Source organism: Megachile rotundata, chromosome 16 (genome assembly GCF_050947335.1).
Source record: "Megachile rotundata isolate GNS110a chromosome 16, iyMegRotu1, whole genome shotgun sequence".
Classification (NCBI taxonomy): Eukaryota; Metazoa; Arthropoda; class Insecta; order Hymenoptera; family Megachilidae; genus Megachile; species Megachile rotundata.
Window position 1 is genome coordinate 13238476 of NC_134998.1, and position 27502 is coordinate 13265977.

The 27502-nt window shown below is 51.3% G+C and overlaps 2 protein-coding genes across 21 annotated transcripts in view; one reads left to right on the top strand and one right to left on the bottom strand.

Annotated features, from left to right (window-relative positions):
• Window positions 1–27502, bottom strand: part of dila (centrosomal protein dilatory) — a 59957-nt gene that overhangs the window by 17334 nt on the left and 15121 nt on the right. The gene's annotated exons all lie outside the window — the stretch shown is intronic.
• Window positions 2353–27502, top strand: part of mmd (disintegrin and metalloproteinase domain-containing protein mind-meld) — a 39486-nt gene continuing 14336 nt past the window's right edge. For 6 of the 19 annotated variants that reach the window (XM_076540830.1, XM_076540837.1, XM_076540829.1 and 3 more), the window contains exons 1-7: window positions 2919–3757; window positions 23848–23898; window positions 26135–26283; window positions 26357–26413; window positions 26497–26576; window positions 26714–26783; window positions 26865–27011. In XM_076540830.1, the coding sequence (XP_076396945.1) occupies window positions 3673–3757; window positions 23848–23898; window positions 26135–26283; window positions 26357–26413; window positions 26497–26576; window positions 26714–26783; window positions 26865–27011 (639 nt within the window). In that variant the 5' untranslated portion in view covers window positions 2919–3672. Of the gene's footprint in view, window positions 2737–2916; window positions 3758–23847; window positions 23899–26134; window positions 26284–26356; window positions 26414–26496; window positions 26577–26713; window positions 26784–26864; window positions 27012–27502 lie in introns of those variants that run through there. The other 13 variants (XM_076540820.1, XM_076540836.1, XM_076540831.1 and 10 more) reach the window with 8 other exon arrangements.

Below are 27502 nucleotides of genomic sequence, written 5' to 3' on the forward strand. Positions count from 1 at the left end.
CTTCTCGATCAAAGACGCTTCCGATATCGGCCGGACGCGACGGTTGTCCGTCGACGTCGACGACGATATCGAGAATTCCTCGCCTCGAACGACGGAAACTATCCGGTTACGAAGGGGAGAGTCTATCCGTCGACGTACGTAGCCGCAGGCGAAAATCGGAAGAAGAAATTTTTAAGCATCCGCACTGCGTCAGAAGATCGTTGACCGCGAAGATGCAACTAGGCTACTCGCGGTTCGCGGGCTCACCGCTCGCATCGGCACTCTCCTTCTCATAATTTATAATAACGCGCGCGAGCCGGTGTTACCTGACGCGCGACCTCGCCAATTACTCTCGAGCCCCCGACGACGTTTCTTCGCCGCTTTACGCCTTATCGGATCAACGAGAAGCGATTCGAGACGCGTTTCCCCGTTCGAGGTACACGCGCGTCGTTGCAAAATTAATTTCCTGTCTCGAAACGGTCGATTCGACGCCACGATCGGGGGACGATCGCTCAACCGTTTTCGCCAAGATCGCTCCGGGAACGTTAGCGTCGTGAAGCGACCGTTCTCCCGTTACTATCTACCCGAACTTTCAACCCTTTGCTGAACTTTGCAAATTGTACGTTCCCTCGTTTTCGTACAAATTTCATTTTCTGCTCGGTTGATGGATAGCCGGAACGGGGGAAGAACTCGTGAATTAGAGCGTCGGATTTAATTACCTTTGTTCGACGAGTTTTCTCCAAGGAGACGCGTTCGATCGAGAACGTTTGCCGCGTTTCGGAAAAAATTTCACCGACTACCCGAAACGATTATACGTATTTCGTCGGTAATTTCGAACGGGCCGGTGCGGTCGAAATCGTCGCGCAACTTTCCACGGGACGAACCTTTTTTCTTCGGTGTTTGATAATTAGTACGCGGCGTCCCTTTCTTTTTTCCGACGCGCGGCTGCGAAAACGGCAGAATTCTCGTGTTTTAATTTCCTGCCCGATTCCGACTCCGACTTTCAGAAATGATAATTCGTCGGCCTCTCGTGCCGCTACCATTTTTCATCAAAGTCTGACTTTTTGCGGCGTGTTCCGTGCAGGGAACCGTTTACCCTCTCGACCGAACACGGGCTCGGACAAAAAAAGAAACGATTATCGCCGTCTCTCGAGTTCGCCAGTGAAAATTCGCGATAAAGGAAACGGACAGGCGTCATCGAGCGAGTTTAACGAGATCCGAAATTCTCCCTTTAGCGTACGCTCGTGCGAGTTGGCTCGACGTTTGGCTGGCTCGAAGAGAAACTGCACGGGACGAAGAAAGAACGCTCGTGGCCGAGATCGCGGATCGCCAGGTACGCGAGTCGCGTTCGAGTCTCGTGAAAGAGTCATTCACGCGTACCTCCGCGTATTTAGATCGTCGCGACTGCTTATTCTTCGAACAACGCGATACGGTTCACATCGTCGACCGTGCATTTATATCCGAGGTATACGTCGCGTCGGTGCGTTGCCAAACTCTTGCGAGAGAGGCGGGGAAAAGTTACGGAAACGCGTACGAGAATAATAAATAGCTCCGGTAAAACACGAGAGTACCGCGGAATTACGAATCGCGGATTCGCGAGAGTCGACACGGTAAACGCGACGGTTTTACAAAACAGTAGCGACCAAGTAAAAAGTTTCGCCGAAAAAAAGAGCAAACGAGAGCAAAGGGAAAAGTCAAACGAATCGAGCGTCAATAGGAAATTTAACGGGAGCAGATTTTTTACGTTTCGCCGGTTCCCTCGACGAGAGAATATTCGAGCCAATTATCGTACGCGTTTGCCCTGAAAATGTACGGGAGATCTCGTTGCGCGAGTTTCGAGCAACGGACGATCCTCCGGGCAAGAAAGAGAGCCACTTCGAGAAGCGATATTTCGTCCGATCGACGAGCAAAAAACGCGTAGGCTGATCGTCGGTCGCGGCGCGGGAAACTAACGAATAAGGGCCGACGAAATTTCGTTAGAGAGACGAGCGGAACAGTGACGGCGCGTGTGCGCGCGGCCTCTAAAAAGCAGGAATAAGCCGCTTCACCCTTCAGTTTTCCACGGCGACGATCTCGGTCCGCGTTCGAAACTTTTGCCGGAGCATCCGACGCGTGCTCTCCCCTTTTCTTTCGACGTTCTTTTTTCCGCTCGAGATCGATACATCGGTACTCTTGGCCCTACGGTATCGTAGGCGTCTCGAGGGTGATTCGAGCGAACGGGAAAAGGGACAGGGGCTAACATTCGAGGTTGGAGTCAGGAGCGTACGCGAGCGAGCGAAGCCAACGTCCGGGCGTCCAGCGGTGGCAGGGATACGGGTGAAGCGGGCAGTGTCCCTATCTTTCGGACGGCGGTGGTTCGTGATCGTGGCGGTGGAAAAGGGTGATCGCGACCAGGGAGAGAGAACGTGGCCGTAGCCGGTCCGTTTCGTTCGTCCGGGGATTCGCGTCTCTGTATCGGCACCTGATCCGTGGCTGGCGTTGTCACCGGAATCGGCACCGGTACCGGTTTCACCACCGTCGACGTCGTCGACGTCGTCGTCGTCGTCGTCGTCGTCGTCGCCGCTGCCACCACCACCACCATCGCCACCACCACCATCACCATCGCCACCACCGCCACCACCACCACCGCCGCCACCACCACCACCACCACCAACGGCAGCAGCAACACCACCACCGCTAGCAGCACCACCGGCGTCGCCGCCACCGCGTTATTGATTTGACAGGAATGACGGGAAATGGCGCAGGAATCGATAAGAGGTGGTCCCAAGCTGGTGGTGGCTCTGCGCGGGTGTACGGCGCGGGTGAACGAAACGGGTGTAGAAGCTAAGGGTGGGATAGGAGGCTAGAGCTTGTAGAGGGGTTAGGTGGAAAGCTGGTCAGGGGTGGGGTGGCCAGGCGAGAAACGAGGAGGGGGTTGGAGGAGGCAGCAGAGAATATTTTCATACTCCAGACTCCCGGCGTAGGTAGAAGATGGCAGCCGAGGCGTGATTCGAGACCGGGACCTTCACTCTCTCTGGGCGCGCGCGAGTAGGGGGTATCCTTCGTCGTACCGGACCAGATCGCGGAAGTAGTGCGCTAGCGTGGTGCATTATCGCGTGTCGTCCAGTGTACCGAGAGATTCGCGATGTTCTAGGAGGACCCGTCGTTCGTTCTATACCGTCGGTGCCGGTTTGTCCTCCTATCGCCGCGAGCCTTCTTACTCTCTCCTCTCCTCCACGTATTCTCTCTTTCGCTCTGCATCTCCTCGCTCTCTCTCTCTCTCTCACTCTCTCTCTCTCTCTCTCTCTCTTTCTCTATCTCTTACTATTACACAGACACACACACAGATATTCTCTTCTTACTCTCCTCTTGCTCCTGCTTTTTTCCCATCATCGTTCTCCCATCTCTTTTTGCTTCCGATTCTCTCGGCCAGCATCCCGTTTTCTCTTCCTCGATTTCGATTACGTTGCTTCCTCGGTTCAGTTTCACCTTTACACACCGGACTTGGCCAGCTCCTCGATTCTTACCTCGCTTTATCGCTCGCTTCTACGCTCCTATCCGAACCGCGTAATCCAGTCAGTCAGTCGTGTACTCATGATCCGACCGGCGACCAGGTAGTATCGCTGATAATGCGCGACATGAGCACCACCGCCATCGTAGTGTTTTACGAGCGTCATGTAAAATGGAATTAAACAATGTTGTTAAGACGTAAACATGTTTTGGCTACACTGTGGACTCTTTGTTCTCGTGATTGCCGTACCTGGATTTATTAGCAGCGCCGACAGCACGTCCAAGCGAGGTAACGCCTGCTTGCTTGCCTGCCTGCCTGCTTGCCTGCCTATTTGCTTGCCTATCTACCCGCTCGCCTACTTGCCTGCCTGCCTGTTTGCCTATCCGTTTGTTCGTCTACTCGTATCCCCCTTTTTTATTACCCCGTTGTCGATCCGTTAACGACCTACCACCAGTTCGTCTTTTCTCGTCTTTACGCACCTAATCGTTTCTGCGCGATGCAATTTCGCCTTTCTCGTTCCGTTTCGAACGCGACGTTGCGCGATATCTCGTCGACCAATTATTTGTTCGAGCGCATTTTTTTCCCGGTCGACGAGGAACACGGTCGGCGCACGATCAACCGTGCTCGATCAGCGATTTCTCGATGTCCTGGGATATCTCGCCTCCGGGCCACTTCCTTTCTGATTTATGCTCTCCGGCACGCGATCCTGTAATTTCGTGCATCGTCGTTGCGTGCCCGTTTCAGCCGCCTCCCTCGCTCGCTAGCCCTCGTCTTTTCCCGGCTCGTTCTCGTAAATCCTCATCCCTGTCCCGCGGTCGTTAATCGTTCGCGGTCCTGGCATGGCGCGTTCCGGTTACGCACGATTGCCTGTTGCGGACCGCCGAGAATTTTCGCCCGGCGATCGTTATCCGATCTCGAGGCGCGAAACCTCTGTCGTTCGTTATTCTCGCTGACGCGAGGGCAAAAGTTCTCGCTAAACTCGGCCAAACGAGTGCGGAAAATCTTCGCGCAAAACTCTTTCGAAGCCAGAACCTGTCTCTACACGGGACATTAGGAAATTCGGTTCCGTTCGAAAAGCTGCATTATTCGTAAGCTGATCGCGTAACGTCACCCACGTACTTTGCATGCCGTGAGAATGGTCGTCGTCGGTGTGCGTAAACCCGCGCGCACGAATCTATGTTTTGCACGGACAAAATTATTGCTCCGTTATCGCGTATCGATTTTCCCCGATGATGCATGGCCGCGGCGCGTCCACGCGAGATCGCGAAGCGTGCACGCGCTCTTCGCCGAACGAATAATCGTATCGTTATCTTCTCGCGAAGATCGCGTAACGCGAATCGAATCGTTCCGGACGAGCGATTTCGAGCGAGCCGATGAAAATTTCGCGCCTAAAGCGTTATGCGGAGATTAAGACTTCCATCGAGTCGTGGCTCGAGGGAGACGGGCAATTCCGTCGCGTGCGCGATTCATTTTTCCGCGTTGGGGCGTCATTCGGTCGCGCTGTTACGCGTAATTAAGTTTGCGTCACCGACCGGCCAGCCGTCATAAACGCAACGCGATACACCGATTCGTAGCTATATTTGCCTCGGTAGACTGAATCAATCAAGATTCAATCGATTAATCGACGCGATTAATTACGCGTCTATGCAGCCCGTTATCGTTGCCGCGTCACGGGATATTTTCTCCCGTTCGACGAGGCTTTAGCATTCCGCGCTCGCGGAGATGTTTCGACGAAAAAAAAAAAGAAAGCGAAGATAAATTGATATCGGAAGCCGAAGCGAAAATTTCCGAAACGCTCGGTGATCCGACGATCCGTGAAATCGGATTTGTTCGGTCGGCTTTGCAGCGTCGAGCGTACTTCCGAGCCCGTTTTAATTACCGGAAGTTACTTTTCAGCGGGCCGATTTCCTTGAAATTCGATTCGAAAGGCGGAGGGGAGTGAAAGCGCGTCAATTTCTCGAAACGATTCGCCGTGAAATCTCGCTTCCGCGGTGTCCTTTAAAAGCAGCCAGCGTAAAATTTGCAATTAATTTCTCGTGGCGGAACCGGCCGCCAGCCGAGAGCCGAGGCGATCAAACGATCGACGCGATGTAAATTCGTTGCTCTCACCCTCCCTTCCGACCTCCCTGCCACCCTCCCTTTCTACTCGGTTCTCCTCGTCGCTCCCCGTCCGATGACGTTTCGTCCCGAAGTGGCGGGTTAAAAGATCCCTGCCACTCCCGTTTCCCGAGCCCGCCATATTCGTCATAGGTTTACGCCAGCGAGCAATGACGTCATCGAGGAACGAGATGGGTCACGGGAGCACTGACACGCGTACCTACGTGCCGCGAGACCCGATTTAAACGTATCAACGAAAACGCGAATTAAAATCGATCGTCGCTCCTGAAAGCGATCCGTTCGACGACCACCCCCCGGCCGCCTGCCTCTTTCTCTTTCGCGAAAGAAAGAAAAAAATTTACGCCTTCTCTCTAATTAAATTGAAATTATGCGAGATTTCGCCGCGGAAGAAAAACTGCCGAGAGAAATCTCGATATTAATTTCCAGAGGCGATCAAAAGCGGGGAAAGGAAAGAAGTAACGAGCTCGAGACCCACTTTTCGAATTCCAATTAATTTCCGCGATATTAACGAGTGTTAGTAAAGCGAACTCGTCGAGCTACGGAGAACGAAAGCTTTAACCTTCCGCCTCTATCGAGCGGTACGCTCGAATCGATCGAATTTCTGTCGTGGCGCGTTACGCCGTTCGCGAGATCGATAGCGGAGAGGAAAAAGAAAAAAAGGAGCCGCTTCGAAAGGAGCGTTTTCCGTCTAACAGCGATTTGCCCGAGGCGGTCGAAATCGTCGGAGGCTGAAACGCGACGTCGCGAAGGGGCTGTTACGGGACACACGCGTCGAGCAACGCGATAAAGCGGCCGGTAAAGCGGAGGTTGTTTCGGCGAAGGGCAAAAGAGAAAGAGGGTCGAGAACGCGAATAGCGGGAATAATTTCGAGTGGTCCCGAACCCCTACCTTAGACGTCCTTGGCACCCTCCGAGAACGTTCGTCGCGGTACGACGCGCGTAGGGTTGGGGGCAACCGTAATTTCGGTACAATTCGCGGTGCAACGTAACTCGCTGGGACAAAACCGGGACAAAGCTCGCCTTTAAAGCATTCTTTTCCGATGGAGAATTCCTTGCCGAGCCGTACGTTCCGAACGCGGTAACCTTGCCCGGCTCTCCAGCCCCGCACGAATATCGCGTTCCTTCTTCTCGTGTCGGAAAATACAATTTCACCGGAACAAACGTTCGTGTTCCCGTTCACGGGAAATAGCGTCGTTTCGGTGTCGCGGACTCTCGCTGTTCGCGAATCGCTCGCTTCTTTAATCTCTCGACGTAGAAAAAAGTCCAACGCGAAATCAATCGATCCGCGTGGCGCAATTAATCAAGTCGGCCCTCGCCGACAAAATGATGGCTCGTGGAAGAGTTTTCGGCGTTCTTGTCTCGAGCAAGATCCGCGAGATTGAAATGGCAGAGCGCCAGTTCTAATTTATTGGCCTTGTAGGTACTTTTAATACGTGAACTTTTGGCCGATTTTTGGCCCGGGAAAAAGGGTCTCGTCTCTGTCGAAAACACGCGAGACGGTTTTTCTTCGTCTCCGAGGCTGAAAGCTTTCCGTTCGATTCCAACCACGTAAATCGAGCGAATCGCGTGAAGCGTCCGATCGAGATAACGCCGTTTCTACCAGATCTTCGAAGGTAATCGAGCTCGCGGTGAATTCGTTATTAATAATTCCATTCCTCGAAGCGGTTCATTTTCGTTTCGATCGAGAACGCGGCCACCTAATTCGTTTAAATATCCATCGCGTTTCGCGGCGTCGCGCGTCGATGAAAGCATCGCGCGGCAAATTTATCGCGAGGGTGGATCGCGAAACGGACGTGCCCGGTAGGCGTGCAATTTTCTATGCATTCGTCTCGCTGAAAATTGCGAATCGCGGCGACGCCAACGTTCACGGAATTCTGACGACGCGAAAGAAAAAACGAGTTGCCGCTAACTAATTTCGTCAAAATTATACGGCTGGACGAAAACATAAATTCGTCTTCGCGAGCGGCTAATTTGTATGGAAGACAACCGGCTAAAGGGGAGTACTAATTAACGTCGGGCCACCGTTACGATTCCCCTCTCTCTCTCTCTTTCGTGTCGATAAAGTCGTGGTCGCGAACTCGCGTACGTGCGACGTTTCGAGAGGAAACGGCGCGACGTTTGGTATTCAGGGAAGAAACAAGTTTATCGCGAACGGTTCGCGAAAGAAACGAGCTCGCGCGATATATCGGTTAATGGAACGACGCCTTCGGGGAAGCTAGATATCATCGCCGCTTCGACCCCGTTAGATTTATTTCCACGCGTCGCCCCTTTCGAGCAGAATAAGCGCGTTTACCCTTCGCGAACAGCTTGGATTTCAGGATTCGCCCTTCTCTTCCACCGCGGGCTTACCCTCGGACTCTAATCGTGCAAATAACCCTCTTTGACCCGGCGAACGAATCGATTCCAGCTACCGATCGTCGTTCCCGATTCGGCACGCTTCGATTCCAAGACCCTTCCTTCCTTCCTTCCTTCCCACGGAACTACGCGACGTCCGATGTTTCGGACGTTTCTCCGATCGATAGCGAACCAACCGATAACGTGTTCGCGTCTCGAATCTTCCGAAAATCGGCTCCAAGTTTACCGACTCGCTTCAAGTTGCCGGCGAGAAGGAAGAAAAAACAGAACGTTCTCGTTAGCTCGAGTTTCAGGCGTCGACGTGCTCGCGTCCCAGGATTCCCCGGCGTATTCGATGATCGATTCCGAAACTCTACGCGGATTGGCGTTCCGATGGCTTCGGAATATTTAAAGTGGTCATTGCGTATCTCGCTCCGTGGTTCGATCGACCAATTAAGAGATCGAATTTTATCGGACGCCGGAGTAAACGCGGCTAATTAACGCGTTCCTCTTGATTCGCTCGTTATCTCGCGTCCTCTCCTTTTTTTTCACGATGGCCGCGTTGTCCGGTAACCGGCGAAAATTTTTCGAGGACGTCGCACGCGCTGTTTAATTACGCGGACCGTGATTCGTTTACGTTTCTGAGATCCTCGATTCTTGCCGGCGACTAAGAGCGAATCAATTTTCGGAGTAAATAATTGAAGGAAAGCAGAAAGGGTAGCGACTGCAATCTCGAACGCGTAATCGAGTTCCTTTCAGGAAAATTTGCATCAAGACCGTGTCGCGGGCAACGCTTTACACCCTTAGCGAGGACGTAGGAAAAAGAGTTATCTCGACGCGGACTATTCGTAAGTGAGTCGAGCTTTGCTACGTCGTGACCGGATACTTTCGATTTCGGAGACATTTTTCTTTCGCGAAGTACTAGAAACTAGAAACAGAACGATCGCGGGAGAGGGTAGGGAAAGAGAGCTTCTGTTCCGTCCGGGCTTTGACGAGCCACCGAAGAAATTCTTTGAAACGAGTTCAACGTATCCAACGACGTAAACGGACCGAATTCAATTAACATTTTTTTAAAGAGACTGTCGACTCCTTTAAGAAGCAGTCGACGGTGTTTTCGCCGTCTTCCGTGAGACCTTTATTACGAGCATTAATTACCTTTCCAACCGTTCAAGTCGCTTAAAACCAATTCCCGGGTGAAAAGAGACCAATCTCGAATGTCCAATTTTTTTCGAAAACCCCTCGACTTGTTAGAAAGCAGGCAACGAACGGATCGACGCGTAAGCCGTCGGTGCGCGCCGAAATAAAAAGGAGAGAGTGGCTCGATCGGCGCGAAATAATTACTTTAAAAGTTGGAAAGGGGACAAGAAGAGAGGTCCCGGGCGCACATGCTCGAGCATTTAATGAGCTTCAAGATTTCTCAAAGAGGCCACGGCTAAAGTTCCTTCGATCTGTCCTACAAAATTAATGAGTTTGCGACGGCTAACGAGGTAACGCACTCGTTTGTAATTGAACGTCGTATCGAAGATGCGCGTCGCGTCGTTAAGGATATCGAGACCGCGGTTGAAGCACGTACGAGCAGTCAAAGGAACGAGTCGATTATTCGTGGACGATTCGAGGAACGGTTGATCTCGATTTTCGAACAGAATCGTGAGTCTAGCGAGCGAGTGAAGCCAGAAGGGTTGCGAAACGTAGAGTAGGGAGCGACGGATCGAGTCGACGAGAGGTTGATCGGAACGCGTGCCACGATCTTTCCCTTTTATTCGTGCGCCCTAGCGTACGTTCGTAATCGTCAGAATTTTCCTTCCTTCTCTACCGCCGGGGGTGAAAGGAGATTAATGTTTATTCGTTTAAAGCTCGCGTTACCGTTGAAATTATTCTTCGAATGCGCGAAGCAAAAAAAGCCCTGGGCCGGCTAAGGCGGCTTAAGCGTGACGGACGGATCAGAGGATTAAGGGATTAAATTAAGTTTCCCGGTTGGAAAGTTTTGCGAGATAAAAGAACGGGGGAAATCGAATTCGAAGCAGACGCACTCCCTCTCTCGGCCTTTCCGCTTTTTGTTCTCCGATCGTGAAACGTGCGACGAATATTAGAAAGCAATTTAGAAATAATTCCCCTCGGAGGATAGCCTAGCGTGTAACCCTTGCGACGCGACGGACGTCCGGAAAAGGAGCGACGTAAATTGCGGAGGAAGTTTCGTGTTCGCAACTATCGATAACGCTTGTTCGAGCAATGGAAGATCCGTGTCACGAGGAGGCCTCTTTCCGGGACATCGTTCTCCCCGTATCGTTTAGCCGGCCATGTAAACACCTCCGAGTCGAGGGGATGGCAAATCGTCCTCTCTCGACCAAAACGAACGAGAAAAAGAGGAAAATCGTTATTAAAATACCGTGGAAAATAGAATACGGAACTTTCCCGGGAACGAGGCACCTCGTTAAAATAGAATTATATCGGATATTTGACGGCTGAAAAATATGTACCGACTCGAGAAAGTTTTTCGATTTTAGGCGCTTCCGCGAAGAATAATAGGGTCGAAAGAGGTGGAATAACGTTTTCGAAATACTCGAATGATTTTTGAGCGAATGCCAACCGAGTTAAGCGATGGGATGGAAGCCAATAAATACCGTGCTTCTCTCCGTGTTCCATCCCCGTCGGAAAAGGAATTTCACCGAACAAAAGCTGCCACGTTTTCCGTGTCTTTGTAGAAACATTTTCAATTTCGTTATTTTTCTTTCTTTCTTCCTCTCTCTCTCTCTCTCTCTCCCCCCTTCTTTTTTGTTTCTCTTCTCGTTGTTGCATCGTTTGGACACGGAACTCCAGATTCCGATCGAGAAAAGAAACGCTAGCGCGAAGACTAATAACGTCGATCATTAGCGGCTCGACCAATCTTTTCTCGCGGACGCAAAGTTTTGCCGTAGCGAGCGAAAACTTTCGAAGAATACTAACGACCTTTATCGAAAATTCGCGTTACCAGCCGTCGTTCCATTTAACGTTTTATAAACGAGCCGCTGGAACGCAAAGTATCGAACGCGATTGTACGTTTTAACGAAAGTTTGGCGCAACAGCTTCCATCTTTTTTTTTTCTTTTTTTTTTTCGTGCCGTCGAATCGAGCGTCTCGATAGCGTTAGTAGTCCGCGTTCGCGTCGTAAAGAGAAAAGGAGGTCGTGGGAAACTCCGAGGATGGAACTAAACGAAATTGGAAGACGCGGCAAAGATGAAAAGAAAGAAAGTTAAATCGTTAACTCGTTCAAGGAGCTACGAAGTTGGAGGACGACGAGGATGTTCGCCGAAGGTCCACCAAGAGGAGGAACAAGAAACGGAAAAAGCATGGTATTTGTTTTAGAATTCTTACGCTTTACAGATGTTCGAAGTGGCAAAGCGTTTGAAATCTGAAACGAATGCGCATAAACCTTCGTCCGTCGAAGCTGACCAGCGTTCCGGCAACCGCGAATTCTGCGACGCGCTAAAAGGGAACACCGAACTACTCGAGCGCGATTAATCCTCGTTCATTAATCCTCTAAATATTAACCGAGCGTAGTTGACGCGGCGTTTTACGACTTGCTTGCTTCCCGTTCTCTGCGAAATGTGTATACGCGCTTCACGTCAGAACGTAAGCTCGACAACGTATTTCGATTCGAAACGAATTAGCCAGGAAAGTTGAAATCGAGAATTCTCCTTTCGACGCGAGAACGTCTAGTTTCGTGACGCGAATGGATTTTAACGACGTTGTCGCTTCGTCGCGAGGCTGCGTCCATTTCTCGCAACGAGCCCGTTAATTTCGTTATCAATTTTTACGAGCCTCGTTCCTTCCTCGCGAGTATAAAAAAGAGTTGACCGATTCTTTGAAACAGGCCGAGTCGCCCAACGATAAATGCGATAAATCTGGAACTCGACTACGAAGCGAGCCGACCGAGTTAGGAAGCGGTCAAGAATCGGTTGGCCCTAAATCAGTCGTTAAAGTTCGAGCCGCGAATCGTACAGGGTGTAAGACGCGCATCGCAAAAATATACAACGCAATTACCGCGAGCATCGTGGCGGGGCGTCAAGCGGCAACGTAAATTTTTCACGAATCGTTTTTTTTCTTCTTGCTTCTTGCCGAGCCAGCAAAGGCCGCGTAGCTTTGTTAGGACGTTCCAAGGGTAAATCCCAGGTCGTTTGCCGTTCCATTACCGTTTCGCGGACAGCGCAGCCCTACTTTTGCACGGACCGAGTCTCGGCCGACTGCATACTAGATCATCCACGGCACATGCCCTATTCACGACTTGCTTACAGAGCCGTGACAGTCGTAAGTGATCTTGTTAACTAATCTCCACGAGATCCTGCACCGCGTTTTCTTTCCCCTTTTTCTCTCTCTCTTTCCCCGGGAACTCTCGCTCCCTCGCATCGGGATCGAAACTCGTCTTTGGAGACCGCGATTCTTTCGATTCGAATATTCCGTAAACGAGGAAAATAAACAGCGACGGTAAACGCGACGAACGGATAAATTCAGCCGGAAGGAACGACTCGAAAGGGAAAGAAGCGTCCTCTTCGTCGCGCTTCTCCTCGCCGTTTCCTGATTGTATATTTATTCGATTCCTCGCTCCTTCCAGTCGACGTTGCCTAAGCGATTCTCGAATCTACGCGTCTCCAAGACGAGAAGTTTATCTCGTTTTCGCGTTTAACGCTTCCAAAGTTGACGCGGATCGACTCGCAAATAAGCGAGCGGGTTACGCTGTGCCCGGTGGAAAACGTACGCGAGTCTCGTTTTATTCGTAGCGGCGAGCGAGCGTCTTAGACTCGACTGCCCTTGCCTCGAGACCTCTTAACTTTATTACCCGCAAAAAAGCGCCGGTCGTCGATTCCACCGCGGCTAAAACTCCTCGGCGGTTATTGATTTCCTTGGTGGCCGCGAAAATCGTCGAGCAAGGGAAAGGGGAAACAGGGACGATGCATAAATTTCGAGGCGGAATCGTAACGCGTAAAGATCGCGACGAGAAACGCTTCGTTTTCGCAGAAACGAATGTTGAACGGCGAAATCGTTGACTCGCGGGATGTTCCCGAATCAACGTTAAAAACTTTTACCCTTTAAATTTTCAAGCAGCGAGTAAAGTATTTACTCGCGTAACGAGTTGCGGACGAGGAACGCTTTTTCCACGGACTGATCGTAAATCATGGAACCGGAATGGAACCGCGATTCTCGTTGCAGTGCTTGGAAAAATAAAAAAAAAAAAGACAAAGTAAATAATCTCCTCGGTTCAGAGAAGAAAATGAAACCGTTCAACGTATTTTACGGCGCTTCGTCGATGTTCCTCCGAAACTGCAGCTAGATATATTTATCTACGCGTTCGTGTCCCGACAAAAATCTCTTGTTTGCTCGAAGAGTACGCGCGTACATATTTATATATCCACGGATACATATCTCGTCCCGTTTCTAGCGAAAAAAAGCCGATCCAGTTCGAGTCGTCGACGCGATCGACGAAATACTCGACGCGAGAACGTAGCCTTCCAGTTTCCGACTACAAAGGCTCTCCTTCGTTCGATACGTTCGACGTCCCGATGACGTTTTTTCTCGAAATCTCTTTCGCCTTCCAGTTCGCGTTTTACTCCATCCGCAAGATCCCCGGTGACGCACGGACTCATTTTTTGTTCCGTTTCCGCGGCAACCTGGTCGAGGGTGGTTATCCGCAACGACGCTTATCACGGACGTAAAAATACATCGGAGAACGGAGATAATTGATAATTCCTCTGACGGCGACTCGAAACGGGGCAGGCCAAGTTTCGCGAACGCTCGCGGGACAACGTCAGCATCGGTGTTATCTAGAATGCCGAGGGTAGAAGAGTAGTCTTTCATTTGGTTGGACGGCTGCGGGCCGATACGTTCGCGCAGCTGGTCTCATCAAGCGTATCAGGCCGAGAGAGAAAGGAGAGAGCGAGAGAGAGAGCAACGGTGAACAAAACGTTCTCTTTTTGCAAAAATCAGAGCCAGGCCAATGGCGAGGCGTAATTTCGTCGAGAGAAAAGCGACGCAGCGACAGCGTACGGGGAAACAAAGGGAGCATTGATCTACGAGGACGGTCAATTAGGAAAACGCTGGAGAGCGTAGTTAAGAATCTAACGTCATACGCGTTCCACGCGTCGCGTATCCCTTCCGTTAACCTTTCTTTTCTTTCTCTCTTTTTCTTTTTCTTTTTCTTTTCCTGTTTCTTCAGCGTTTCTCCATTAAAGAAAGATGAAATATCGGCTACGACCGGATCCAATAATTACGAACAGCGGCCAGGCCGAGCGGTGCACGCGCGCACAATGCCGCGAGGCTTGATTAAAAAGAACCCGCCACCGCATCGGTGCGTAACCTTAGTACTCGCTACGAGAATACTTCTCCCCGTTTCACGGAAAAGCAAATATCTCGCTTCGAGAAAATTACTCGAGTTTCGTCGTTGGAAAATCGATTTCGATACAAATTAATCGGTTCGACGAACGATTTACGAGTAATTTCGAATCGTCGCGCACGCCGCGTTTTCCTACCTATACGTATATACTTTCGAACAGCTTCCGCGGTTTCGCGCGGTTACTTTGCTCGTCCTCCAGTACTTCCCAACTTGCCTTAATGGAGCCGCGTAACGCTCCGAGATAAATCGCCTTTCTTTCCTGCAAACTATTTATCCTGGATAGAAGCGTTTTCTAATGGAACGGAGAAACCGCGATAGGGGCAGGGCACGAAGAAAGATTCGAGCGTGGCCACCGACCCGCGATTACTCGCTCGCTTTTTAACCTTAATCGCTCCCGGACGCGGCGAATTACCGTTTCAGAAATTCTATGAACCGAGAAAGTACAGCCGTGGTCCCACCAACGAAATCCGTTGGTCGCGAAACGGCCACCGTGTCCTAAACTAATTCGCCGTCCTTTGATTCGTAGCCAGCCTTTGTTCCGATTCGAGAGCCAGTATTTGCGAGGACGAGTAATCAACGTTGGATGTTCGGACGTTACGCCTAGCGAACGCGCAAACCTGGTCGTCGAACGATTTCTATAGAAGCGGCGAACTATTAGAGCGTAAAAAATATTTCGTCGGTAGAACGGATCCGTTCGGAGCTTAGCGTGTTCGCGTACATTAACGGTTTCATAAAATTCGCTTTTACGACTGGGCAAGCGGATCGCGAAACGGTATTTCGATCGCGTACCTTCAATTCGATCTTTCGCTTACCGTAAGCTGTACGCTTACCGACGTCGAATAATTTGCAACGTCCAAGAAAGGATTCGAGAGCGGAATTTCGCGTGACCGACCGATAACGAGCACGCTTCCGTCGAACGGAAATTTAATAACGAGCCCCGTGTCTCGATTATGCATAGTTTCAAAACTAGCGAAACTGTTCGCTACGAGCCCGCGTTAATATCCTCCTTTTTTCTCCACGGTTAATTGTTCGATGTACCTTATATTTGCCCAACGACGACGACGACAACGGCGACGACGCTAACGACGAAATGGCCGAGAGAGACGCGGCTCGGCCAGCTACAGCAATTAAAGTTACTCTAATTGCGATGGCCGTAAACAGCGACGCGCTTTACCGCGCTTCGAGATTTTCTCCGAGTCTTTCTCGAACTCGTCGACTACGTTTGTCTCGATCGCGGGGCGACGATCGGAGAAACGAGAAGAATCCTGTTTTCCTCGACGCAAGACGCGTCGGAGGAAATTCAAAGAGCGCATCGGTGGATGGAACACGGGAGAGTATATAATACGGCTGTAAAGTGGTACGTTTCTGTCAGTCGCAGCGACTCATCGATCCTCGTTCGGGTGGCACCGCGGTACCCGTTCAATTAATAATTTTCGTCCGACGTAGACGCGGGTGTAGTTCAATTACACTCGGCGTAGTTTCACTCGTTGATCATAGAATAATATCAGCCGGATGCAAATGCGTGACTATTAATTACACGACCGCGGAAATTGCGGCTATATACTGGCTGCAGTCGTGTCCAACTTTTACCGGGGACCATCCATCATCCGTCCTCGCACGAACTCGTGCCACCGATTAAGCGAAAAGCTAACCTGCCACCGTCTGCCGATAATCGCTTCGATTCGATTCGTTCGACCGATTGATTTCGAGATCGAACTTTGTCCCGGTGCTCTTCCTGGCAACCTCTTCCCGTCCCCTTAACCCGTTCGCCGGGAAACTCGAAGAAAAATGACCGTGTCGCTTCGAAAGGGCACGGGGCCGGGTCTCGCCCGGTCGACGTTGTTTGCGAACCGTTTCGGGGAAACTCGTGCCCGCGTCAGCGCATGATCCAATCGCTCGAATTCGCGCCAACGACCATCCATCGACGGAACTCGAGCTTAATTGCTTTTCAAGTTAAATACGAATCCATCGACGCTGCTGGCGATTCGGCACAGCATTAAAATCGTCCGATGCCACGCGAAAATGCCGGTCGATGCTCGTTTCCGATTTCCTCTCCCACCGTTTTCGGCTATCGTATCTTTAGCGAGATCGCGCGCGACGATAACCGGACACGACTCGATTCGAGTGTTCGATCGAAAAGGTTTCGCGGCGTAGCTAAAAATCCGTTTGCTCGGGATTAAAGCGCGGCGTATGCGGCACGCGATAAACGATCGGAGAAACCGCACCGTGAGTCGGAGCTTTCCGTTCGCCCGTGAAAAGGGATTTTCGTTGCGCGGAAAACGAGCGATTCGGTGCGACGAAAAATTGTTTCGCTCGGTATCGATCGTCCGTTGCGTAACGGAGCAGCATCTCCGAGGCCGGTTATCGCGCGCGTTCGTAACGTCTTTCGTAATTCGCGCGGACTTACGTAAGGTAAATTCGAGGAGCTCGTCCCGATTCGATAGGTAACGATTCTTTTTCCGGAAAAACGAACAAAAGACGATTCCTAGGTTTCTCACGGGATCGATAGAGCGAGCGATTAGTAGCGGGTTGCCGGTAAAGTTGGACGAAACGTCGAAAGGGGATAGGAAGGTTGAAACGAATCGCCACTCGAGGATCACGAAACAGGGCCTGTCCTTCCCCTTTACTCCCTGGAGGCTTTCCTTTCCGGCCGAAACGAGCGAAAATCGATCCGCCAAAGGGAACGACGACGACGACGATTGCCTGGCGCGCGTCGTTTGCCCTTTTTGCCCCGGCTCGTTTCCGCGAAGAGGAGAACGCGATGCCTCAAAAACCTGGCAGTTTCCAAGGGAATTTAATTTATCGAGCCGTTTCGCTCGGTGAAACGCGTACGGTGACGCGTGTACGCGTCGATCGATCGATGAAGCGGGAAACGGTCCCTGGTCCGATGGAAGCGGCCGGCCGCAAATCTCTCCTTCCGGCGCGATCGACGCGATCGATCGACGAGCAACGATTCCGACCAACTTTCGTCGAGGCTAAAGCACCACTCGGTCGTTCCTCGGTTCGTAAAGTTTTCAAAGGGGAAGGATCCAAAGATCCGGGGGCGAGTAAATTCGAGCAGCATCCAGAAACAAGTGGGTAAGCTCGGAGTGGCGATAAAAATGGTGGGTCGAGTATCGACTCGGACTCGTGCAACGACTGCAAAGGGGGAGCGTCAAAGAAGGGAAAGAAAAAGGGGAAAAAGGGGAAAAAGGAACGGAAGAAAGGAACGGTCCGTCGACGGGAGTCGACGTCCCGTTTCTCTCGGCCGACGCGGCGAGCCTTTCCTTCGGCTGAAAACCGCTAAGCTCGTTTACGGAGGATGGACGCGAAAGAGAGTACGAGGCAGAAAACGGACGTACGATCTAACACGAGGGTAGCGTATACGGCATCGGTCTCTCGGTATCCGTCTCGGTGGAAGCACGCGCTCGAGGAGCAAAAGGAAAGGACAGGGCAGGGCAGGGCAGCAGACACGTATGCAGGAAGAGACGGCGTGATCGCAGACGGCGCAGACCGTAAATTCGAGCGCGTCCGTCGGTGCTGGAGGATAGGCCGCGGACTCGGGGTGCTGGAGGGAAAAGCAATCAATCTTTGAGAGGCAGATGAGTGCAGGAACCTAAAATATAGGGCAACACAAATTTAGTCTGGCTGCCGGTCCACGTCCACGTGTCGACGTGAATGCGCAACCGCCCGGGTTTGTAATCGATATTGCCGACAAGGCACCACGCCCTGCACCTGCGAGATGTGCGGGATATGCAATGGTACCGAACGCTCCGGGATCCGCGCCTCGCTCTCTCTCTCTCTCTCTTTCTCTCTCCCGCCCTCCCTCACCTTGCCCCTCTCGCTCCTTCTCTTTCCCTTTCTCTTTCTATTTCTCCTTCTTCGTCTCCCTCGCGCGTTTCAACCCCTCTTCAACTTCGTTCTCTACCCTCTTGTGTCTACACGCTTCTCTCTCTCTCTCTCGCCCCGTTTTCTTTCCACCCAGCTGGTCCACCCTGTCGCTCCGCCACCCTCTCCGTCTCTGTCCTTCCCTCTCGGCCTAGTTATCCGCCTCTCCGTCTCCTTTGCTCCGTTTCTTTCTCCTTCTCCGTCCGTCTACTTATCTGTTTATCTGTCTTTGTCGCGGAGCAACTCCGATTATCTAGCCGGTTCAGCCCGGAACAGAACGGACCGGAGCTTTCCTCCGGGGAAGTTTGCAGTCGCGCGTTGGCAGCACTGCGGGAGGACGCGAGTCGAGTACTATCCTCGCGGAGATCGGTACTGCCCCGTTCGACGAATACGCGAGCGCTCGCGAATGAATCGGATGCAAATTTAATAAGGGTCAACGAGAGAACAGGAAGATATCGACGCGCTCCATTTACGCCGCGTTACCGGCCGCGTAATCGGTCAGCGGGCACGTTTAACGGAAAATTGCAGCCACTTAAAAAAATACGCGCCGACGACGCGTACGCGATTTACCACCAAATCGAATTACGCGTCCCACCTATTTTCGCCTAATGGAAATAAATTATAGACTCGTAACCGCTTTCGCTCGTTCGCCGAGCGTTCGTCCTTTTCATTGCCCGTTTTACCGGATAATTTCGACTCGATCCGAACATATCTTCGAATCGAAAGAACGATCGTCGTTCTTTGCATAGTTCGTTCGGTCCATTTTCTTGAACGGTGGTCCAAGCTCGATCAGTGATCGACTACGCCCTTGCTCGAACCGAACACCGAATGGGCCGGAGAAGCGACATCGACGTCGATGTCGCGTCGAAAAATATTCGACGTCTCGACCACGCTGGCCTGCCGCGAAAATGGATTAGATCGATCTCCGGCCGCTCTCGAGCTCGTAAATCGTTCGCGTCGCTTCACCCGAGTCGTCGTTTATTAGCCGTTCGCGAGTTAATACGCGGAGCTCGTTACTCGTCGTTGGCCAGGCGCTCGAAGTCGATCGCGATGGTAACGGTGGGTCGTTAATTCCGGAAAGGACGAGAGGACGTTACTTGGAGAAACGCGATGCCGTTTGCATAAGCGGCTTACGACTCGTAATAACGTAAAAAGCATTAGAGGTTCGCGACGAAAGCTTTCACGGTTCTCGCGAAAGCACGAAGACGAAGAAAAGGTTGAACCGTGTTTCGATTCGATTAACGAGCGACGATGGTTAACGTTTCAATTTTCCGCGTTCTTGTGACCGCGGTACGAGATGTTCCGGGACACGGTAAAACAGAGTCGTTGCGTCGGTTAAGCCGTTTCAAGCCAGGACGGGACTGGGCTAGTTGGGAAAACAGAACGGCGTATAAATACGCGGAGGGTGGTTTACGAGAGACACGCGATTCCGATGTTTCGTCCGATAGCATCGAGAATTTAATATACCCCGGACGAATCGATGTCAGGGGACGGGTTCGAACGCGGGACAACGAAACATGGTTTCTAGTCGACACCGATCTCGTTATCGTCCCGTGTTCGTCACGATCGATAACTACTCGATAGTTTATCGGGCGAAACGCGGCTGCCGTAAAGGTCCGTTTAAACGTACGAATCCGTGGATCGGTCGTTAAACCCGTGATTTAGTCGTTTCTCGAGGAAACGTATCGCTTCGGCGAACGGACGCGAAAGAAAGCGGTCAAAGTTTCGACCCGGCTTCGGAACGAGATCGAGGGGTCAGATCGGAAATACGCCAGGAGGCTGGGGCTTCGGCATCTAATTTGTAACTCAAACGTTTCTCGCGTTTCCGTCGCGTCGTCTTCGTTTGAATCCATCGGTTTCCCAAGACGGAAATCCCCCAGACGGTGCACGGGCTATGTAAATGCGCGCAGATACCGTGAACGCGAGCGTATAATGCCAAGCATGCCGCGTCAAAGCGCCTCGCGGCTCGTGTGTACGCGTAAATAAAGTGAATATTTCAGAAACCGTAAAACGGGAGGAGGCACGGCCCCGTAAATTCTCGAAACGTCGTCGTCGTTTCGTTTCTCTGCTCGATTCTTCGCGGGTCAGTTATCTACCTCGATGATCGCGTGGGCGCACTCGACCGATCGAATTCGACTCGATAATTTCCACTTTAGCGAGAAAACATCCGATAGCTATCGCATCAAAGGCGTCGACTAATTACGAGATTATCTCCCGTTCGAGTAGCAGCTATCGTAAGAGTCGTTTGTCGTTGGATTCTTTTGCATGGAGCAGTCGCTTTGTTCTCGGACAGTTTCCGGTTATTCCGAAAAACTGTTCGTTCGTCGAGAATTCGACGATTCGCGGGGGGTTGGGCGGTGGTAACGGTGGTTCCAGGGAAACGAGGCAACGAGCGAAAAATTTAATTGCCGCGGAAACAGAGGCAAAGGACTTTGTCAAATTTTATTTCCTACTCGAAACTCGACGCTCGATTACATTAACGAGACACCGTAACGATGAACGTCGGTTCGCGGTCCCTTTGTTCCCAGCGAGTACAGAATTTTACTTGAAACAATTAGAACAAGGCCAAGAGACTCGTCGTCGATCGAGTTGAAACCGTTGCTCGTTGAAAGAAGAAGCGTCTCGCGTTCCTCGTTTCTCGTAACGTCGTCGAACGGGTCTATCGAACGCTAAACGCCATACGACAACGAAGAACGTTAACCGAACGGATAATACCAACGAACTCTGATCGATTCGTCGGAACAAAAAATATCCCCTTTTTTCTAGCGAGAAAATCGATCCGAATTCCAGTCACGCGAACGAGCTGGACGAGCCACGCGAGCTCGTGGACCACGAACTCGTTCTCGTTCTTCGCGGTCGTGAGCAAAATAAATTTCCGTCTACCGATTTCGCCCGTCTTCGTTCGAGAAGGAGACGAAAAAAACGGAGAAACTAGCTTGTCCCAGTTTCCGCGATTCCCGTCTCTCCCCGAGACGAGAAAACGCGAATCGAATCGATGAACGTTTCAGGGAGAGAGGAAGAACAAAAAAGGGAGAAGAAAGGGCGAGCTTTAGAAGCGATTTCGCTTCGACCGTTCGTTTCATGAAACTGTCAATTTTTCTATCGTCCTCCCTGTTCGACGATTCGTAGAAAAGAATCTTCGCGAATCGATTAATCCTCGGAAGCGTAGCGTCGTGTCGTCGAACCGTTGTTGGAAATTTCCGGCAGGCGCGAGCATTTGCCGCGAAGCGTTTGTCCGCGTTCGAAAGCAACGAGTTTGGGCGCGAGATCGTTAAAAGGCCCGAGGCGGAAAGGTACGAGCGACGAGTTCGTCGGCTGCGACGCTCCGCTCTTTTTTTCATCGCGGCGAGGCCAATTTTTCGTCGAGTTAATCGTCCCGATGCCGTACACGGAGTCTTTTTTTTTTCCGGAAACGTTCGCTTCCTCGGTCTCGCGGAACGATTTTCCACGGTGTCGTTTTTACCCGAACGCGTACATTTTTTCCACCCACTCGAATTAATTCCTTCGTCTCCTCCTGTTGCTGTTCGCGTCGTCCGATCGCGTTAAATTCGCGCCGGTTAACCCGGCGAAGAAAGCTTTCTCGGTAGCCGTGTTTCGCGTAAATCTGTCCCGATTACTTAGTCGGCCGGGTTTACGCGACGAATTACAGGAATTTCTGAACCATTTAATTTCACCGTGCGCGCATTATGCCACGGCCACCCCTGTTGCTCGGCCGCACAATACGTTTCGAGCGCGTTTCCCCAACAACGACCACTCGAGAAGTTTGTCGGCGTGACGAAGAAAAGCCCGGTCTACCTCGGTCAATGAAATTGATTTAGACGCGTGCAGCGAACAATCGTAACACGGTTAACGTTCAAAGTCGTTGCTGGAACGGGTCGAACAATTCGCGAAAGCCGAGTTTCTGGAAACGACAAATAGACGAATCGCGCTACGGAGCCTCGTTGAACGAATCGGGAACGGCGGCGTCGTCTTCGCGAAAATTTTCCGGCCAGTATGGGAATTCGATCGATCGCGCGTGCTTTCCGTTCGCGACGATTGGCCGGAAAACGAACGCGGACCGCGGCCAAACTCGTTTTCGTCGATCGTTCCCGTCTCGATTAAACGCCCGTACGTTTCCCTCGATTTTTGCTCCCCCTCGGCCGGGCTGACGCGACGCCACGCGCGCTGACAAATCGTGCGCGCTTATCGAGGAAGCGGCCGAGCGTTCGCAGAGGGGAACGTACCGTAACTCGACGATTAGTTATTAAAGAAGGAACGAAGGATGAAAGCGACGAAAAGAAGGAAGAGACGAGGAAAACAGAAGTAATTTCGAGCGCGTCGATTACCCCCGGCAGAATTTTTCTGCCCGTGCACGCCTTCCACCTGAGAGTCTCTTCCCTACGGGCGAGCCCCTATAGAAATACCGTCATTGACTATCATCTATTCGAGGCCCTCTTCGCCTCGGGCTTATTTTTCGTATACCACGGCGAACTAGGCCACTGGAAACCGAGTCTTTTTATCTGCGCACCGTCCATTTTATGAATTTTATGAAACCTCCGGATGGCTACGGAGATGAAAAAGTTTCGCGGGCTTTAATGAAACTTTGGAGAAAAGTTTCCTCCTATCCATCCTCCCCTCCTTTTTCTGTCTTCGGCTGGTATATTTTTCTACCGGATACGGACGGACACGCGTATTCGTCGCGATTCCTTCGCGCCTTTTGCACCCCGCCCTCCGAAACGATTCCCGAGACAGGAGCGGTTGGAAAACGTCGCGTCGCGCCACGTTCGGCGCCGGTTAACCCTTCGTTTCGCGAACGTCGCAAATTTCGCGAACGCGTTAAACGGGCGTCGGTTGTTCGCGGAGAGAGAAATCGACGATACGTGACGGCCACTGATTGGTAGCTGCAGCGAAACGTGACGGTTGACGAGAAACGCGGCGACGTACCGTAACTGGCAACCGTTTTCGGCAAATTTTAATCTTCGAATCGATACACTCGGAGCCGTTCGCGCGGAAACTTTCCGCGAATCGTATCGTTGGCGTCCAAATATTTTGATGAAATAACGATCGCCGACGAAGCATTCGCGCGACGCGATCGGAAACGCGAATCGCCGTTTAATAACGTCGATATCAAAGTTTCGTTCTATATCGTCCGACCGGATAAAAGGATTAAGAAGTTTTCCGATAAAGTGCACCGATCACGGAACAGCGGCGTTACTTTTCGCTTACGAGCGGACTAAGCGGTTTTGGCAAACCGCTCGAAACTCGTCCTTACGCTTCGTTTCTCGAAAACGCTTCTTCCTTTGTTGTTCCTTCGGTTAAAATTAAAGCGTCGCTGCCGGGTGCGTAACGTTGAACGTTTTATCGTTTTTCGATAACGCGAGTCTCGAGGACGGTCTGGCAATCTTTTTTCCGGGCAACGTTCTACCAACGTTCGATGCGCGTAGTCTCGAAAGTTTCGCGAGAACTTCTCTACCCGCGGAAAATTCCCAAGGTAACCGGTCCGAAATTCCTTCGGGATACGAGCTGCTTTCGTTCCGGAACGAGTGGTTCCCGTAGGAATTTTCCTCGCGAACTTGGAAATTTTCCACGCGAAACTCGATCGGTTCCGCATCCCGTGCATCGACAAGAATCTCGTTCCCTCGTTTCACGCATGCACCTCGTTTCCGCTTGACGCGCGACGACCTCCGCTAATCGCACGTTTCGTCTTTCTGTTCGCAGAAGCCGATTACACTTTAGATGATTCCTTTTGGAACGAAGAAACTCCTAGCGGTAAGTGTTGCGAGGCACGCGGATAAAAAGAGGGCAGGTTAATTTCGCGGATCGTTGTTGAAAGTTAGCGAGGAACCGTGAATTACGCGCGAGTATCTTCTCGTAACGAGCATCTCCGTTTTCCGCGGCGAACGAACTCGCGCCGGCGTTCCCTCCTCTCCGACGATTCTTCTTTCTTCGCCGTCGCGCCGCGATATATCGAAAGCCACCCGCGAGACGTTGATCGATCGTGCCATAAACAAGTTTTATCGACGAAGCTCTCTTAAAAGATTAAGACGGGAGGAAAACGGAAAGGAAAGAAGGAGCGGAATCGTGGAAAGCTGGTTCGCGATCGCGTCGAAACACAACGGGAGGGAGGAGACCGCATTGCAGCACTTCCCTGGGAAACTCGATCCACGGTTACATCTAGTTCTCGGACGGGCCGAGAATGGTTTATCGTTGAGTCAACAGCGGTGATTGGCTGGAAACACGAAACTTAAATTGGGTTAAATTTTAGACGAGAGGACGACGCGACGCGACGCGGCGCAACGCAACGAGCCGTATAAAACGGACGATGATGGAACCGATCGTGCGACCGTAAAATCTTTTCTACCCTCCGAGAACGAGGGAGGGTGGGCGCGTCGAACTCGAGAGAGTTTCGAGAACGATGTCTCGTTGCTACGTACATATCCGACCGTACGATTTTCTTTCGTTCTCGACGAGGCTGCTCGCGTTTCTTCCGTTTTCTCGGGACAATTCCGGTGCTCGTTCCGGGAGAAAAAGTGTTCGGATTTAAATTGCAAACGACCGACGAAGCCGCCTGCCGCACGCGTTTCCCGCTGAGATTAATATTCATAGCAGTGTTTCGTTACGCTCGTAGCTGACCGAGTGGTCGACGGATTTTCGGGGTCGAAAAGTAAATTCGCCGTGAATATGGTCGACCGCGAAACGGGACGTAATAACCTGTCGCGCAACTTCGATTAATCGCGATTCCCGTTTCCGAGTACACGCGACTCGGCTTTGCGCGAGCAAACCCGCGTAACGGACAACGACGACAATCTGCCTGCTGCTTTGACGACCGAGGGAACAGTCGAATTTAATCGCTCTACTAGCGTCTGAACATCCGATTCGAATCCCGACAACGGTATAGAACACGAAAAGAAGTAAAATACGCGTCGATCGCGTCGAAAGTACGCTTCGAAAGTTCTCCGCGACGTCGTTACTCCCGGAAGCCACGAGAATCGTTACGATACCGGAAATTGCGCGGAGCACCCTCTCGTACGTGGAAATTTTCACGAGAAAATATTTTCAACTACGACGTACGGCTACTCCCGATCGAACTTTACGACGGAAATTCGAAATCGACCGCGTTTAATCCCGAAAACCGAATCCGTTAAACGGCGAGCGATCGTGCAAGAAAATAATCCGAGCCACGAACGCGTTCGTTCGATTAGTTTCATTGAATTTTATCGCGAGTTACGTGCGCTCTCGGCGTAGGACGTTAACGCGATGTTACGAGTTACTAGCGGCAGATTAGCATAACTGCTATCGTTACCGTTTCCTCGACTAAACGACGCCCGTATACCGGCCGTAACTAAACGCAATTTCGTCAACAGGTGTTACGAACCGACTCGCGCCAGAACCTTCTTTTTATCGTTCGAAATTGAAAGCGTCACGCGAGCGTCGAATCGCTTAATCGCGTCGATCGGACGAAAATATTGGGTGAACGCGAAACGCGTTAGAAGGGTACTCGATTCGATTGACAGTGGCGCGTGATAATTCGTTACGCGACGACGTCTTGTCGCGTTGAAAAGGCCGATGTAAATGGGGGAGAGGAGAAGGAGGTGGAGGAGAAAGAGAAGCGGGGTGCAGAAGCGTGGCAAGTAATTATCCATACACTTCATTTTGAATGGGTCGGGTTAAATCGAGCAAAGCCCGGACACTCGATAAGAGGGTAAACTAGACGCTACGCGCTTCGAGGAGGCCCTTCACCGATTATCTCGACTCATTCGCGGCTGGTGATGCCGGCGACGAGGCAACGGTTTAGCGGAGAAGAGCAAGAAGAGCAAACCGCTAATTACGCTCGGTCCGAGGAGCCTTTGATTCCTCTCGGAGGACCGCGACGCGCGTTCGCCCGCGTTCCGTTCCGCGAGACCTCCCCGATCAACGATACGGTTCTTTCGCGAAACAAAAGCCTTAATCGGAGATCGAAAGAACGAAATCGGGACGTTCGATTGAACGGGAAAATTGATTTCAGGTGAGGTCGAACGACTACTACGAGAATATCGACAGAACCAAGAGCTAGTACGAAATATCGGGGCCCATTACTATCAGATCATCTATCCGGTACAATTACGGCATCACGAGAAAATGGGGATATCCACGAGAGAAGTCAGCGTGTCCAAGGTAATTCGATTTATCCGCAAGTTCGGCCACGAAGCTCAAGTACCCTGATCCCAAAATTTTCTCGCGTTTCTAGTTTCCTCAAAGAGGATACGGAGAGGGTGGATATCAAAATTCTAGAGGCAGAATGAGAGTAAGTGTACACGGATGTTTGCGATTAAATTAGATCGTGCGTCCGAAAACGAATTAAACGGACGAGTTTCCTTTGATTTTCAGACGGGGAAACATTTTCATCGGACGTCCCTTTTGATCAAGGCCTTTAATCATAAATTTCGCCTAGATTTAGAATTAAATGCGTAAGTGACGCGACTCTCGAAACATTGACACGCGTCGATCGGTTTCTCGAGAACGAGGAAACGTTCTCGCGGAACCGATTCGACGCGATTTTCCACGTTTATTCTCGAACGCTGATCGAAGCGATTCCGTGTTACAGGCAACTTTTAGCTCCGAATCTTATGCAAAAAGACTTTTTAGCCAAGGGCGCGGAACAAAGTTCGAAACAGGTAACCGAGACGTTCGAATCTGGAAACGTCGCCGTTCGTGGCGTCGACCGCGCGTTTCACCATCCACCGATTCTTTTTCAGGAGATAGAGCATTGCTACTATCACGGTACCGTGAGGGACTATCCAGGAGCCAGCGCCGCTTTTCACACGTGTAACGGTGTCAGCGGCGTTATTCATTTAGGCAACGAGACGTTCGTCATTCATCCATTTTACGGCGGCGATCTGTCGGTCAGTTTAACGGCTGGAAGCCCCAACATTTTTCGCCTACGAATATTCGCGCGTTACCTCGTTCGTCAAAATTTTTCTTTCGCCTCGCGAAACTCGAAAAATTACCCGAGTTACGATCCTGAACGTAACCGTATTTTTCTTCTTTAACGTTTGACGCGCGAAACGTTCCAACCGGCGGTCATCGACCGCGAGTGCGGTTCAAACGGTTAACGAATCACGCGACAAATAATTTCTCTCGCCAAAGAGCGTCAAAGGAGTACTTTGTTTGACCGGAGACGACGAGCGCGTCGAGTCTCTGGGTCCGTTTCGTTGGCACGACGCACCAAACGAGAGGATCGAGTTAAGCGGATTCGAACGCTGTGAATCGTTGCTTCTTTGCTACGATTGTTTTCGACCGATACGCTACCGGCAACAAGGATTTCGCTCGTTTGACAGGAAGTTACCACAGTCGGAATCACCGAGCAACCCTCTTACCAGGACCACGACGTATT